Raw genomic sequence first — 14880 nt, 5'->3', positions numbered from 1 at the left:
TATAAATTTACAGTATGTAATGATAATTAGTTACAATAATATGTAATTATTCTCAATGTAATGTAATATAAAATGCTGGTAGAAGAGAAGTTGAGTAAATCAGAAATGACAAGAACTCATAGATAAGGTGACTGACAGACTATCCTTGTAAAATATGTCCATTGGATCATAATGAATTGGAACTGACTGAACAACTCAACATAATCAATAGCAATCAGATATATTATTATTATTGTTGTCCTATTCCTATATGTCTGCTAGAATTCAGGAACTATTGATCATTATTCCCTGTCCTCATGGAGTATTTTGGCATGTATCTTTGAGTACTTTTAGGGCAGGGGTGTCAAACTTGTGGCCTGCAGGCCGAATATGCCACACGCTGGCCACGCCCACCCCCATTTTAGTAAAGGGGGGGAAAGTTGCAATACGTCATGTGATGAGAATGTGACACCACAAGTTTGACACTCCTGTTTTAGGGGACTCCTACAGGTTGGAGGGATTTTTCTGTAAACTTCAAAGTCCTGTCAACAAACATTTTAGTGAGTACAGTGTGGTGCATACTATTTTGATTAAGTAAATATCAACTCTCAATTAGTTTGGTTCACTATTGATGAGCTAATGTTTGTGTTCAAATACTTACATTTTATTCAACAGTTTGAAATTTTTAAGATATTGTTCCTTTTGATGTCATGCTAATCAATCCAAGTCCACAGAGATCATAAGAATAAACTGTAGATGAAAGAAAGATTGCTAGTAACCTAACAACCTTACAATAATGTCTTCATCTGTAACAGAAACTTAGTTTACCATCTCTAACCAAATAATACAGTCACTTTTTAACTACTCATTAATTTTCAAGCTTTAAGTGTCAATTTATCAAGCCCCATCACATAGTTTCGTAGCGAAGCATGGGTATCTAGCTAGTAATATAATATTATAATAAAATAGTATTTATCTAATATTGTATGTTGAGTAAGTAAACAGAAAAAAAATCAGCTATCCTTCACATCTTTAAATTTTGTCATTCCTTTCTATTGTACAAATTCAAGCATTGTGCGTAAAGTGAAAAGCACCCAAATTTAATGAAAAAGAAAGCAAAGAGTGTGAATTGCTTGAAAAAAATTATAATTGGCCAAAAAAAAAATTAAACCTCTCTATATTTTTACAAATAAAATCAAAAAGCTTTTTAAATGCACTTTAAAAAATTTTCAACCCAAAGTACAACAGGGCGAATGGAATGTAAGATTCCCCCCAAATGGCAAACATTTATACTGTCTGATTTTTTTTTTTAAATTAATCCTTTACCAAAATCTTCCTTGAAATTCCTCAAAAGTTTAACAGGTTTTCCAGTTTTCTAACTTGGTTTTCTAACTTGGAAGTTTGAGAATTTCTTCTGGATTTCACTTGGTGGAGTTTAAGCTCATTCTATTGCTTGAGGAAGTGAAAAAAGGATCTCCAGGGATTGTTTGGTTTCACAGATAAATGAGAGGCATTTCCTCATGATGTCATCACTTGGGACTTAATGATTGAAGCATAGAAAGTCAGGTAGGTTGCAACTGATTGAAGAGCTTATTGTGCAGTGACAGTACACACACACACACACACACACTCATCTCAAAACTAATAAAATCATTCCCCATCAATGGGAAATCAAATTCTCAAGAAGGGACAGGTAGGTAGTAAAACATAATGCGATAAATTTTTTATGCATGGCATTATTCTGAATTATTGGTAGCTATTATGCATTTGATATCTGAGAGTTGGGAAACATACCAGTACCTTAAGATTTAAAAAGTCAAATGGAATGGAAATTTCTGGCTTTATAGTTGATTGACGAAGAAATCTGGAGCAAAGCTGTTATGTTATTGATTGTGGGCATTAGATGCTGCTTTACATGCTAGCAGTGTCAACCTGCCTGCCTTTCTGCTTAACTTGCAACAAATTGAAAGGGGTTTTTTTTATATTCTATAGATTACCAGCCTTAATCCAAATGGCCATTCATTCTTTATTCTGCAGCCTGACCCAATGTGTCTCTTCTGGTGTGGTTTTATTCATTTATTATTCTTCATCAGAACACCTATCTCCTTTTATTACTACTTTACAAAATAACATTTATTTATTCATTTAAAAATATTTCTAAGAAGTACTACATACTATAAAATATTAACTAGCCATCTTTATCCTATAGTCTAATCCAGTAAAAGAAAGCAAAGTTCAGAGCGTTTAGATGACAATGCAACCATCTGTCTCTTGTCTAAGAAGTTTGGGTTGTCAATCACTTTTGATTCTGGTCCTTTGTTAGCTGAGAAAATGCTGTAAGGTCTTTTTCTTTGAAAGGGTCAAAGATGCTTAACGTTTCAGCATGCGGACTCTCAAGGGAGGGCTCCATAGGTAATGGAAACAAAGAAGGACACAGGATATAAGATAGTAAAAGAAAGAAGGAAAGAAGGACGCAGTTGGACACTGGAAAGACAATTTCCACAATTCCACCATTTTTAAAAAAGTAAGAAGAGGATGGATCCATGGTTTCTGACAAGTGCTCTTGCTACAACTGGATATTAAACAGATTAAGGATATATCTTTCATTCTTCTGTTATGAAACAAGAAAAAGCTAAGTTTACAAAATAGACATCCAGAACCACGCTGGGGAGGCTTGCAGCAAGAAAGCAATACCAAATTGTTTTTCACAGGTGACCCAGAAAGCCTGAAAGGATTTATGGAGGGGAAGGAACCATAGCTAGGCCTAGGAGTTCCATGACACTGTAGTGTAGATGTGTTTAAATTAGCTTTGGGGGGAAGTAATGGGAAAGGGGCAGTGGTGGGATTCAGCCAGTTCGCACCACTTAGGGAGAACCGGTTGTTAACTTTCTGAGCAGTTTGGTGAACTGGTTGTTGGAAGAACCAGTAGGGCAGAAAACCGGTTGTTAAATTATTTGAATCCCATTACTGAAAAGGGGGGTTATTTCATCTTTTCTGGACCAGCCCATTTTCTGATCTAGGCAATGTCTCTTTCCCCCATGAATTCCAAGGTGCAAACCTGCATCTTGCAATAGAAGAAACAATGAGCAGGGAGTTGAACTAGAAGTTTTCCAAGGGGTCCCTTCCACCTGTTATTCTGTTATTTTGTCATTAGCTACTTTTTAGGATATCAATGTTGCAATGATTATTTGGCTTTTTCATTCAAAGGTAAGTAGGAAGAGATGAAGAAAGATCATATATCAAGGTATTTGTTGTGTGATAAAGGTTTCAGTCTGAAGCTAAATTACTTTATACTGAAATCTCCATTGTATTATTACTTGGTGTACATGTGGTGTGTGGGTGTGTTTATATATGTTAAAGAAGAAAAAATGGATCAACAAAACAAGTTTAACAAAATTAAAATACTGTAGAGGAAATAAAGTAAAAAAAATTTTTTTAAAGCTATTGTGTCTGACTTCACCCTTTTTATGTCTGCTAATTACAGTATTTATAAACATTTAGCCCAATAAAAAGCAAAACTGCAGATTATTGTATTTGCCATTGCTGTATATTACTGTATGTGTGTGTTGCAATATTTTCAGGATCAGACTCAATAAAGATAATAGAAGTTAGAGATTTAAATATATTTCTCTTTAATCATAATAGGCATTCTATATTCGCTGAATATTCAAGATAGAAGCAAGGAAAATGGGGAGGATGGCTCCTTATATATACAAGGGGTGGAGCCAGGAATGGGAGTGGTAAATTATGAATACATTAAAGTCCAAAGAATAAGTTAACCCCTGATGTTCCATATATACATTATTTACACATTAGAGAATAAGGCATTTACATCTGACAAATCCCCCTCTAAATGCCGGTTCGTTATACAACACCAGTTACATTCAGATTCAGGACAATATAATACATATAATTTAGAAGTTAAATATTTGTGTTGTTTAGAAGGTAAGGGTTTTGTTAATATATCAGCTAATTGTTCAGAAGTATCACAATGTATTGCTTTGATGAATCCGTCTTGAGATAGTTGTCTCACGTGCTTAAATTTTATATCAATATGCCTGGACCTTTGTCCAATTGCATCGGATCTAGATATTTCAATGGCCGCTTTATTGTCTTCATGCATAATAAATGGTAAAGTAGGTTTCTTCCAAACATCTGTGATCAAATCATTGAACCATACAAGGTTATTTGCAGCTTTAGACAAGCAAACATATTCCGCTTCTGTGGTAGAAGTGGCTACCAGTTCTTGTTTACCAGTATACCAGTAAACTGGACAATCGTTCAATAGAAAAACATAACCAGAGGTACTCTTTCTGCATGATGTATCACCAGCCCAATCTGCATCAGCATAACAAGTAATTTTTGGTTCTTTGTCATTATTTGGTTCCAATATTAAACAAAAATCTAATGTACTTTTCAGATATCTTAAAATTCTTTTGACAGCTTCCCAATGATACAAGGTTGGTTTGCTAACATATCTTGACAATAAATTGAGAGGTAATGCAATATCTGGCCTAGTCCAATTAGATATATAAAGGAGTGAACCTATAACTGATCTGTAAAATGTGTTGTCTTTAAACTCAGGGGAAGATTCATCAGTGTTTCTAAGAAAATCAGTTTGCATAGGTGTGTCACATGTTTTGGCATTATTTAAGTTACATTTGTTTAGGAGTTCAATGATTTTATCTTTCTGAGTAAGTTTGAATCCCCTTTTAGTTTTGTTAATTTGTACACCAAGGTATTTATTCACTCTACCTAGTGATTTCAATGAGAAATGTTCGTTTAACTTATTTACAAAGATTTCCCTGCTCTCTTTATGCTTTCCAATATATAAAATATCATCCACATAAATTAATACAAATTCAATATGATCATTACTCTTTTTTACAAAGAAACAGTTATCAGCAGTGGTGGCGTTGAAATCCATGGTCTTAAGTACTTTTACCAAACAATCGTACCATCTTTTGCCAGATTGCTTCAATCCGTACAGACTCTTATTTAATAACCAAATTTCGTTCTTATTAGTGTATTGACTGTGTGGTGCTCTTACATATATTTCCTTATCTAATTTTGCGTGTAAGTATGCAGTCTGTATGTCATATTGAAACACGTCCAGATTGAGTGCAGATGCTACTACAAGAGCTGTTTTGACACTCTCTGTTCTCACTGTTGGTGAATAAGTGTCAGTATAGTCTTCTGGATATTTTTGTGCATAACCTTGTGCAACTAGTCTGGCCTTGTATAAGGTATTACCTCCTTCCAAATTCTTAATTTTATAAATCCACCTGGTACCTATAATTGTTTTATCCTTAGGTGCGATCGCAGGTGTGAATACATTTAATCCTTGTAAACTTTCCATCTCTTTTTCCATAGCTAGTTCCCATTTTTCTCTTTCTTCACGGGGAAGTTTCAATACTTCCTCATATGTATTAGGTGTTATTTGTTCTCCATCCATATGCATTATGTAATCTTTGTATTTATTTGGTATTTGGTTTCTATTGTTTCTAATATTTCTTTCAGGTTTGCTATGGTTGTCATGCAAATATCTGGCTTCCTTTTTTGTTAATGTGTCTGTCTTTATTTTATGCTGACTATTTGTCCAAGTTTTGGTTTTGTTCTTACTTTTGTTAATATTTTGATTTTCTGTTGTTCCTTCCTCGCAAGATATATTATCTTTGCTTTTATTAGGAAATATTTCATTAAGGTGCAATTTAGACCAATTGGCCTGCTCATGGAACACAGCTGTTCTGGATACTATAAATTTGTTATTATTATCAATGAATCTGTACCCTTTGGTTCCAGTTTCGTATCCCATGAATCTTAATCTCCTGGATACGTTTTCTCCCTTTCTCCTCAATTGTTTAGGTATGTGTACGTCTGCAGTAACTCCAAATATGTGCATGTGTGCTAATTTGGGTTTTCTATTGTACATCACCTCATATGGTGTCTTATTCACAATACTGGACCATGTTCTATTTTGAGTGTAATTTGAATAATGTAAGGCTTCTGACCAAAATTGTTTGCCTAAACCAGCATCCTCTAATGTGCATCTAATCATGGTTTGTAGTGTGGAATTCTTTCTCTCTGCAATCCCATTTTGAAATGCAGAAAATGGATTGGACGTGAAATGTAGCATCCCTCTATCCTTTAACCATTGGGAGAATTCTTTAGACATGAATTCACATCCCCTATCTGTCATAATTTGTTTTATTCTGATATTATGCTGTGTTTCTATGCGTTTGTAGAATTCCTTAAATTTCTGAAAGGTTTCATCCTTGTGCTTTAATGTGTAAACAAAACCATAGCGACTGTAATCATCCACTATTGTTAGGAAGTAACGTTTTCTATAGGTAATTGATGGAGTTAATGGACCAACTAAGTCCATATGTACCAAATCAAAAATATTGTTAGTTGATCTGTTAGATTTTTTTGGTCTGGGACTGGTTTTTAGTTTGGTGGATTTACATACTGAGCATTCCAAATAATTTTCACAATTTTTTATTTTGACACCTTCTGCGTGTTCAGTCATTTTTTGTACTACGGGAAAGCTTGCATGTCCTAACTTCCTATGTAAGATGTGAGCACACTCATCATGAATTGGTTTACCTATTTTTGGTTTCTTCTCATTGTGTGTATTTTTGTTATCATGAGTTATTTTACATTCATCATTGTCACTGTTACTGACATTTTCATCATCTGCTTCAATACAATCTTCCATATTTGAATCAATGTTATGTAACCATCTTTCTTTGGTTATCAGATAGGGTAGACCCCCTTTTATCATCACAGTACCTACATTTGTTTTGTTCTTTTCTATAGTTGCTTTCCCCTTTGAGAAAACTATATTGATGCCAGATTCTCTGCTTAGTTTTATGGCACTCAGTATGTTGTGAGGTATTTCTGGGATTAATAATACCCCCTCTATTTTCCCTAAACCAGGCAAGGTCACATTTCCTCTGCCTAATACTTGAACCTTTTCTTGATTAGCTACCTTTATCACAAACTTATCTTCTGTAAATGAAGATAATATACTTTTGTTGTTAGTGGTGTGATTTGTTGCACCAGAATCAATAAGCCAATTATTGTTCTCATCTTGTTGTGTTCTGGTGCTGTCTTGTTTATTTAGCCCATTTAGTGACCCAGATTTTCTCTCTTTTGAATTTTCTCTACCCCCTCTACTTTCTCTGTAATTTGGTGGACTTCTATATTTGTGTCTATCTGTGGAAGATTGTCTGTAATTGTATTTGCTCCTATATTCTGGCCTATGTCTCTCCCTTGGGACTTTGGGACAGTCTCTTCTACTGTGTTCCCTGGATCCACAATTGTGGCATCTAAAGGCCTCATTATATTTATCTTGAAAGACTACTTTCCTAAAAGATTTGTGTTCTGTTTGGTTACTGGAACGATTTTTTCTTGAATTGTCTTCTGCTATCAATTTGTTAGATAGACTTTCTATTGATAAATATCCCAAATTAATGGTATCTAAGTGTGACATAAAGCTATCCCATGATGGATCAAGTGAATTGATAATAACACTTTTCATTGTTTGATCTGAAATCACTTCCCCCCTCAATTGCAGCTCAGCTCTTATTTTGTTTAGATTTATCAAATGCTCACTTATAGAAACCCCTGGTTTCACTCTAGAAGAAAAGAAATCCTTAGACATTCTTGTGGTTGTGGCTACGCTATCGCTGTGAAATAGATTAAACATGCATTGAATTATTTCTGATACAGTTAGGTTTGGTTTGATGCTATGATACATTGCAGGAGACACGCTAGAAATTATTATGAAAAATGCTCTATGATGTAAACAATCTATTTTTAAAGTCCAAGGTCTTCTTGGAGGACTAGTTATAAAGAATAGTAAATTTTCTTTCATGAAAATAACCTGAAGCTGTTGGTACCACTCTTGTAAATTAATGCCATCAACTCTAAGTTTTGGGAAGTCACTGGGTAAGTTCCCCACATTATTTTGTCCATTACTTACAACCTGAGGCAGTCCGTGGTCTCTCAAGTGCAGGAAATTACAGAACGGCATTGGGATGCTTGTAACGAGTCTGCGCGGTTCTCTGGTCAGTTCAAGTCTTTCGGGGCCGTCTACGTAGTTTTGCACATGCGCGTTGCTCATTTCTTCTTTGGCGCCGTTGTGGAAGGTTCTCTCCATTTCAGCTCTCTCGATCCGCTCCTCTTCAGATGAGTCGGTCTCTGGCTCGGTTTTTGGGGCTTTGGTGATGGCGACGGTTCTTCTCTTTCTCTTGTGTGCGCTGGCACTCGATTCTGTCTGCGGTGTAGGACGGAATCGGCATGGCTCTCTGGGCTCGGGTGTCGTCGTTTTCGAAGTCAGGATGGGAGCGTGCAGGTCTTGAGTTGTCGGTTTGATTTCTTGCTTCTTCGTTGATGTCTTGGAAATTTTCAATCTTGGCCCAAAAGCAGCAAAAAGCGTTTTCATTGCTGACTTTACTTGAGACTTTGTTAAATCGTCTTCACTTTCTGATTTTGGTTCATCTGAAGAGTTTGAGACTTCTTTTTCACTTTCTTCGTCTGATAGCGTTTTTCGCGCCAGAAATTTTGAACTGAGCGTTTTGATTGGCTCTGCTTCACTCTCTTTTGAAGTTCGTTGAAACCAAGATGGCTGCCATTCAAAATTTCGCGCGAGGTCACATCTTTTCTTTTTTACAACTATTTTCTCAGTAGTCATTTCACTCACAGTTTTTTGATCTTTGGGTTTTTCTTTAATGACATTTTTCTCTCTCGCTGCTCCGCTGTTCCTCAGCATCTCCTGGAGGTCCGCGATGAGGCTTTCATCATTCTTTTGGCTTTTTAGTATCTTTAATATCTCTGACCTGAGTTCGTTATTTTCTATCTCAATTTCTTCCTGGTCGTTATTTTCACTCATTAGTTCTTCTTCTTCAGTGGTGTATTCTTCGGATTCTCTCGAAATCGCATTGGTGGATTCGTTGATCATCTCTTGATCAGTTTCTATTTCTTTGCTGTAGGCCCTGGTGTTGGGCCTATCTTTCTTGGACATTTTTAATTACTTATTGAGTCAATTAACCATCCTCTGCTACCAGCTTGTTGCAATATTTTCAGGATCAGACTCAATAAAGATAATAGAAGTTAGAGATTTAAATATATTTCTCTTTAATCATAATAGGCATTCTATATTCGCTGAATATTCAAGATAGAAGCAAGGAAAATGGGGAGGATGGCTCCTTATATATACAAGGGGTGGAGCCAGGAATGGGAGTGGTAAATTATGAATACATTAAAGTCCAAAGAATAAGTTAACCCCTGATGTTCCATATATACATTATTTACACATTAGAGAATAAGGCATTTACATCTGACAGTGTGAGAACCATTTTTGCTTAAATTCAGTTAAATTTCTATTTTGTGTGTGTGTGTGTGTGTATCTGTATGTATATATATGCATGTGTGTGTTAGTTTTGCTATAGTTGTGTGTTCTGCAAGTTCCCTGTCAGATGTTGCTGGAATTGTGTTTTCCTTTTTATATTCTACAAATTTTATCCGAACTACACATATCTCATTAAATTATGATATTTCTAGATGATTTTTTTCTGAAATTATTCCTAGTAAGGAAAGTTATGCTTTCATTTTGAATTTAAAATACAAAATTTTCTGCATTGTGCTGTGTATGTCTTTCACCAGTATTTTTGGGTTTTTTATCCATTTACCACATACGACAAAATATTCCTTCTGTTTCACGGCATTTCCAACATCTGTGATTTATCTGCCATAGATATTATGGATGGGTTTGTATACCATCTGTAAAACATTGTATGCCAATTTTCCTTTAGGTTATAACATGGTATAAATCTTAAAGGTAACGCTGTTGAAACTGTTTCTTTTGTATTTTGTAACAATGAATAACATAAAATAATGTGTGAAAAAGCCATGCCAGCTGAATCAAACTCTGGACTGAAAAGTAATCCATCACAAACTGAGCAATCACTTTCCTTTGTTATATTTCCTTGGGCAAAAATTGTTTTAGCTCTCTTCACACTAAAATTTCTTCTGCCTTAATCTTCCTGCTTTAACAACCCACTATTGTAGACAAAGAATCCAGACTAGGTGGACACAAAACAAAATTGCATCACATTAACCAATAAGTGTTTTTGCTGTCCTTATATGTTTATTTACTCCAATTTTTCCTGTTGCTTACTGTAAGCTGCCCTGCACGTGAATCAGAAGCAGCAGAGGTTATATTCTTTGTTTGAATAAGAAAAGAGAAAAATACAACTTTTTTGCCTGACCTTACTATTTATATGCTGATTTAAGGCTTTCTGTGTTTCCTATTCAACCTGGATTCTTTGAGAACATTAGTGAAAATGACCCTCCCCAGCACTGAGTCTAGATTCCTGAATTTCCAATCATGAGAGGGAATGGCTACAGGTGAAATTAGACAAGGGTTTCAACAGAAAGCTTCCTATTATGCAGTATTTTGATATTGTTGTTATTCATGCCATGATCTTTCAGCAACAATTACTGTACTCATGAATAAATTCAGCAAACTTCATTCTAATGTTACTCTAAAGTCTCCTGTTTGCTGGCTGCATCCATTTTATGGCTTTCTGCAATTGACACTGAATGATTACTGATAAATAGCCTCCCAACTGCTGTTCCTATAGTGATTCTTGTGCACCATAGCATTAGTTACTCTGGAAAGAGGTAGGTTTAATGATTATATTCCATACCTATATTTTACTCATGACCTCCCAATCAAAGAAATATTTATTTTGTTTTATTTTATTTTATTTTGCCATATAAATAAAATAAACATTCCTTGGTTTGGGAGCTTATGTGTAAAATGTAGGTATCAGAAAACAGATCACATTGGAAACCTTTTCATAAGAAAGGAAATAGGGTTGTTAGGATGCTGGGATATCAAGCTATTTCATTAGAAAACTTTTAAGTCATGTTCTTCTTAGGGTATAATATTGAATGCTCCTAGTATTTTTTTAATGCCAATCAAACAATACTTTCAACAGAGCTAAACTGTATCACGGAATGCACAAGATAATCATCAACATTACCACCAATGCATAATGTATTATAGTGATGTTACAAGTCACTGTTACGTATAAAATGGATAATGTGGCTTTGTCAGAAGTAGGACCAAATTCTATTATTTTGGACACTCCACTGTTCTCCAGATTCTGGAAACATAGCAACTAGGCTCCCTAAAGACACAGCTCATGCATTTCAGTACCACGATCTAGTCAGTTGGGTGCAGTCTGAGGAACATGTTACCTGCCTTTCCTTCTTGCAAGATTTCTGAAGAAGTAGAAGAAAGGAAATGCAAGAAGATCTTGTTTTTCTAGAATATACTGCAGGAATAAAAATACGTTTTACACAAAATACATGGAAGCTATGCATGCCTCCCAATTTACTATCATTCCTCACAAAAACTAAAACTGGGGACCATTGGTGGATTTTAGTTTGCCATTCCTTTTCTACTGCTAGTTTTTCATGGGTACTTGGACTACAAAAGTAAACTGCTGGGAATGGGTAGGTGGTTACTTTTATCTTTCCATCTAGGTTTATATTCTCGCGTCTCATTCTTTTTTCCTCTTGCAGGTCTAATGTCTGTGGTCAATTGCATGGAGAGCAATAACCAGACATCCTCAAGCATGGAATTCCTGCTGCTTGGGTTTTCTGATCTGTTCCGCTTGCGGGTTTTCTTTTTCTTCATCCTCCTTGGGTTGCACTTGGCTACCCTTGCAGGAAACCTGCTGATTCTCTTGGCTGTATCAGCTGAGCCATCCCGTCCTCCAATGCTCTTTTTCCTCTGCCAGCTCTCAGCCATTGAGCTCTGTTATACCCTCATCATTGCTCCCAAAGCGCTAGCTGACCTATTGAGCAATGGGGAAAGCACAATTTCATTTGTGGGCTGTGCTACCCAGATGCATTTCTTTGTAGCTCTGGGGGGAGCTGAATGTTTCCTCCTTGCAGCCATGTCTTATGACCGCTATGTAGCCATCTGCCAGCCCCTTCGCTACATGGCAGTGATGAACCAAGCGTTTTGTCTTCAGCTTTTGGTCATCTGCTGCCTTGGGGGATTTGTGGTCTCTCTGGGGCTGACTGTGGCTATCTTCCACCTGCCCTTCTGCAGTTCCCATCATATTGATCACTTTTTTTGTGACGTCCCTGCTCTTCTCCACTTGGCCTGCACCAAGAGCTATATCAATGAGCTTCCCCTTCTTGTAGCTTGCACCCTCATCCTACTCCTCCCTTTCCTCCTCATACTTATCTCTTACACCTGCATCGGCCTTGCTGTGATGAGGATCCATGATTCCTCTGGCCGAGGTAAGGCTTTCTCCACTTGCATCTCACACCTTGTGGTCACAGTCTTGCACTATGGTTGTGCCACTTTCATATATGTCCGACCCAAGTCTAGTTACTCACCCCATCGAGATAAGATGATAGCCCTTGTCTATACCAACATTACCCCCCTGCTGTATCCTTTAATTTATAGTGTTAGGAACAAAGAAATCAAAGGAGCTGTGAAGAAGTTATTGCAAAAAAGATTAGCTCATCTAAACTGGAGCATCTTTAAAAGCAGACATGCTCATTTCTGAGGAAGTAAATTGAGTCCAGCCCAGAATCCATGAAATCAATATTTCTTGTGTATCGGGAAATGTTGTACATTTCTTGTATAACGGAGAGAAAGCAAATAAAAAACAGAGGCACCCACTGTGATTCATCAATTAATCTTTTCTCTTTGCCCTCTGCCTGGGATAATCAAACATTAATTGTTAATTCATCTTGGTGGGTGGGTCACAAATTATGCAATGTATACACAGATGTTAATTGGTAATGTACATGCTTAACTGTGCACACTCAGACTTTATTTATTTATGTTTCACATTTCTGAACTGTCCATCTCCCTCTAAGAGGGACTCTGAGAAGTGTACAATAAAATGTTAAAATATAAGCGAGTGAGTGTGTGTGTGTGTGTATATATATATATATATATATATATATATATATATATATATATATATGTTTTTCTTCTAGCCAGGTTTTCCCTACGTAGCCAAGGTTTTTTTGTAGCTCCAGCTCAGTAGAATCTCATCTACTCGGTTCTGGGCTTTTTTCTTTTCTAACACCTAGCAAGCTCTCACTGCTAGGTGGGAGACCTAAATAGATCCATTTCTAGCTCGTTAGCTGTCATCAGTAGGCCACACCCATCTCCTCCCTGTAAAGGCACAGTATCAATTTTCTTTTGTAGCTGGAGCTACAAAAAAAACTTGGCTACGTAGGGAAAACCTGGCTAGAAGAAAAACACACATAAACCCTACGAAGAAGTAAGAAAATTGATACTGTGCCTTTACAGGGAGGAGATGGGTGTGGCCTACTGATGACAGCTAACGATATATATATGCTGGGCTCCCCATGCAAGGCTGCAGAACCATGTCTTAACTCCTTTTTGGAAGACCAAGGGAGTTGCAGTTTAATTCTAGGTGTAATTCATAATGCTGTTTTTACCCATAAAGCCCTATATTTAACTTGTGGAATCGCCTATTTCCTGTGGTATCTGCCTATCTGCCTATCTGACAGGGTTGCAATGCCACTCTGCCTTCCTCTGAAATGAATTACTCCATGAAATTGTGATGACCCACATCCTTATGGTATACCAAAGGGCCGTAAAGTAATGGTATGCTGTGATGACCTTGGGGGACAAAGCAAAGAGATTCTACCCAGGAAATTTCAGACTTGCAAGATTCTGTTAATATAGTTTTACAATAAAATAGAATTAGCTTATCTAGTTGTGTTTCCTGACTGGTCTCTAGCTGAGTAGGGAGAATATGGTAGTGTGTACTTACTATGTCCCTGGCTTATGAATTCATTGAGAGGACATTGAGAAGAAAATGGGCTGAAGCACCAGGCACACTTGAGCTGAGGACTTGGCCTATAAACAGAACAATGGGGCAAAAGCATGCCCCATTGTTCTCATCTCTGCCCCTGAAGGCTCTGATCTAGAGTCATGACTGGCCAAGCAGGGAGAATACTACTGTATCACTTCAAAAGTCAGAGAGTAGAGAGTGAGGAAGTGGGATGTTGCATACAAAAGTATCTTGGCAGGATCTCAATACTGGTAGTAAACTCTTGCTCCTGAATGGACCAGCTGCTAACATCAGAGCTGAGTGACAGCACCAGTTGTACTCAAGTGATAGCTGGGTGCTTACAGCACAGAAGGCTTCATGTGAGGGTCATTGCAAGCAGCATCAATGGCAGCCCAATCTGAAGCATTTTCATGCCTTCTTCTAACTTGTAGCCACCTCCCTGGGAACTTTGTCACCTGGCCTGGATCTGACAAGACTTTGAGCCTTGCCTGCTGAAACTTGAGTGCTGGCAAAGAACTTCTCAGGCCAAATTCAGACTGGACTAAGTCTAAGAGTTCACTTAGCATGACAACTGTGAGGACCTCTGTTATATGAAAACTATTAACAACTTTATTTCAGTTTTGCAGTCCAGGCACCAATATATAAACTGATCTGTGGAGAATTTAGAGAAATCTCTGTATCTTTCATCATCATTCAAAGTAGGGGAAACACCATTAAAATAAGCCATTGCAGACAGTCCATATTCTGAAAGTGTTTCCATAAAAGCTAGAAGAATTCATTAGGGAAGCAAAATGACACAGAAGTGGTGTTGGTCATAGTAGTGGCTTTACCTTGTTGCCCTATCAGTGTGTGGACTTCCTTCACACACAAGACATGAGAGGATAACTGTTGTCCAACTTTGTGCATCAAAGCACAGGTTCTAAATAACCACCCTAGAACTGCTACTTCATTTCATTAATAAAATTCATACTGTTCTACTCAGGAAGCCTGGGGTAAGTAATTTTTGGTGGGTGTTATGGAAGTTATTATGCAA

At 36.9% G+C, this 14880-nt stretch overlaps 1 protein-coding gene across 1 annotated transcript; it reads left to right on the top strand.

Moving 5' to 3' along the window:
• The first annotated feature begins 11600 nt into the window (after positions 1-11600).
• LOC139311054 (olfactory receptor 10AC1-like) lies at positions 11601-12578 on the top strand. Its single transcript, XM_070935383.1, has one exon. It carries the CDS (start codon positions 11601-11603, stop codon positions 12576-12578), a length of 978 nt encoding a protein of 325 aa, XP_070791484.1.
• Positions 12579-14880: the final 2302 nt, after the last annotated feature.

The sequence above is a fragment of the Pituophis catenifer genome, unplaced genomic scaffold (assembly GCF_029215685.1).
Source record: "Pituophis catenifer annectens isolate HBS135680 unplaced genomic scaffold, rPitCat1.0.hap2 SCAF_2, whole genome shotgun sequence".
In the NCBI taxonomy this organism is placed as follows: domain Eukaryota; kingdom Metazoa; phylum Chordata; class Lepidosauria; order Squamata; family Colubridae; genus Pituophis; species Pituophis catenifer.
The sequence above is the reverse complement of the archived record's forward strand: the minus strand, read 5'-3'. Positions and strand labels throughout refer to the sequence as shown.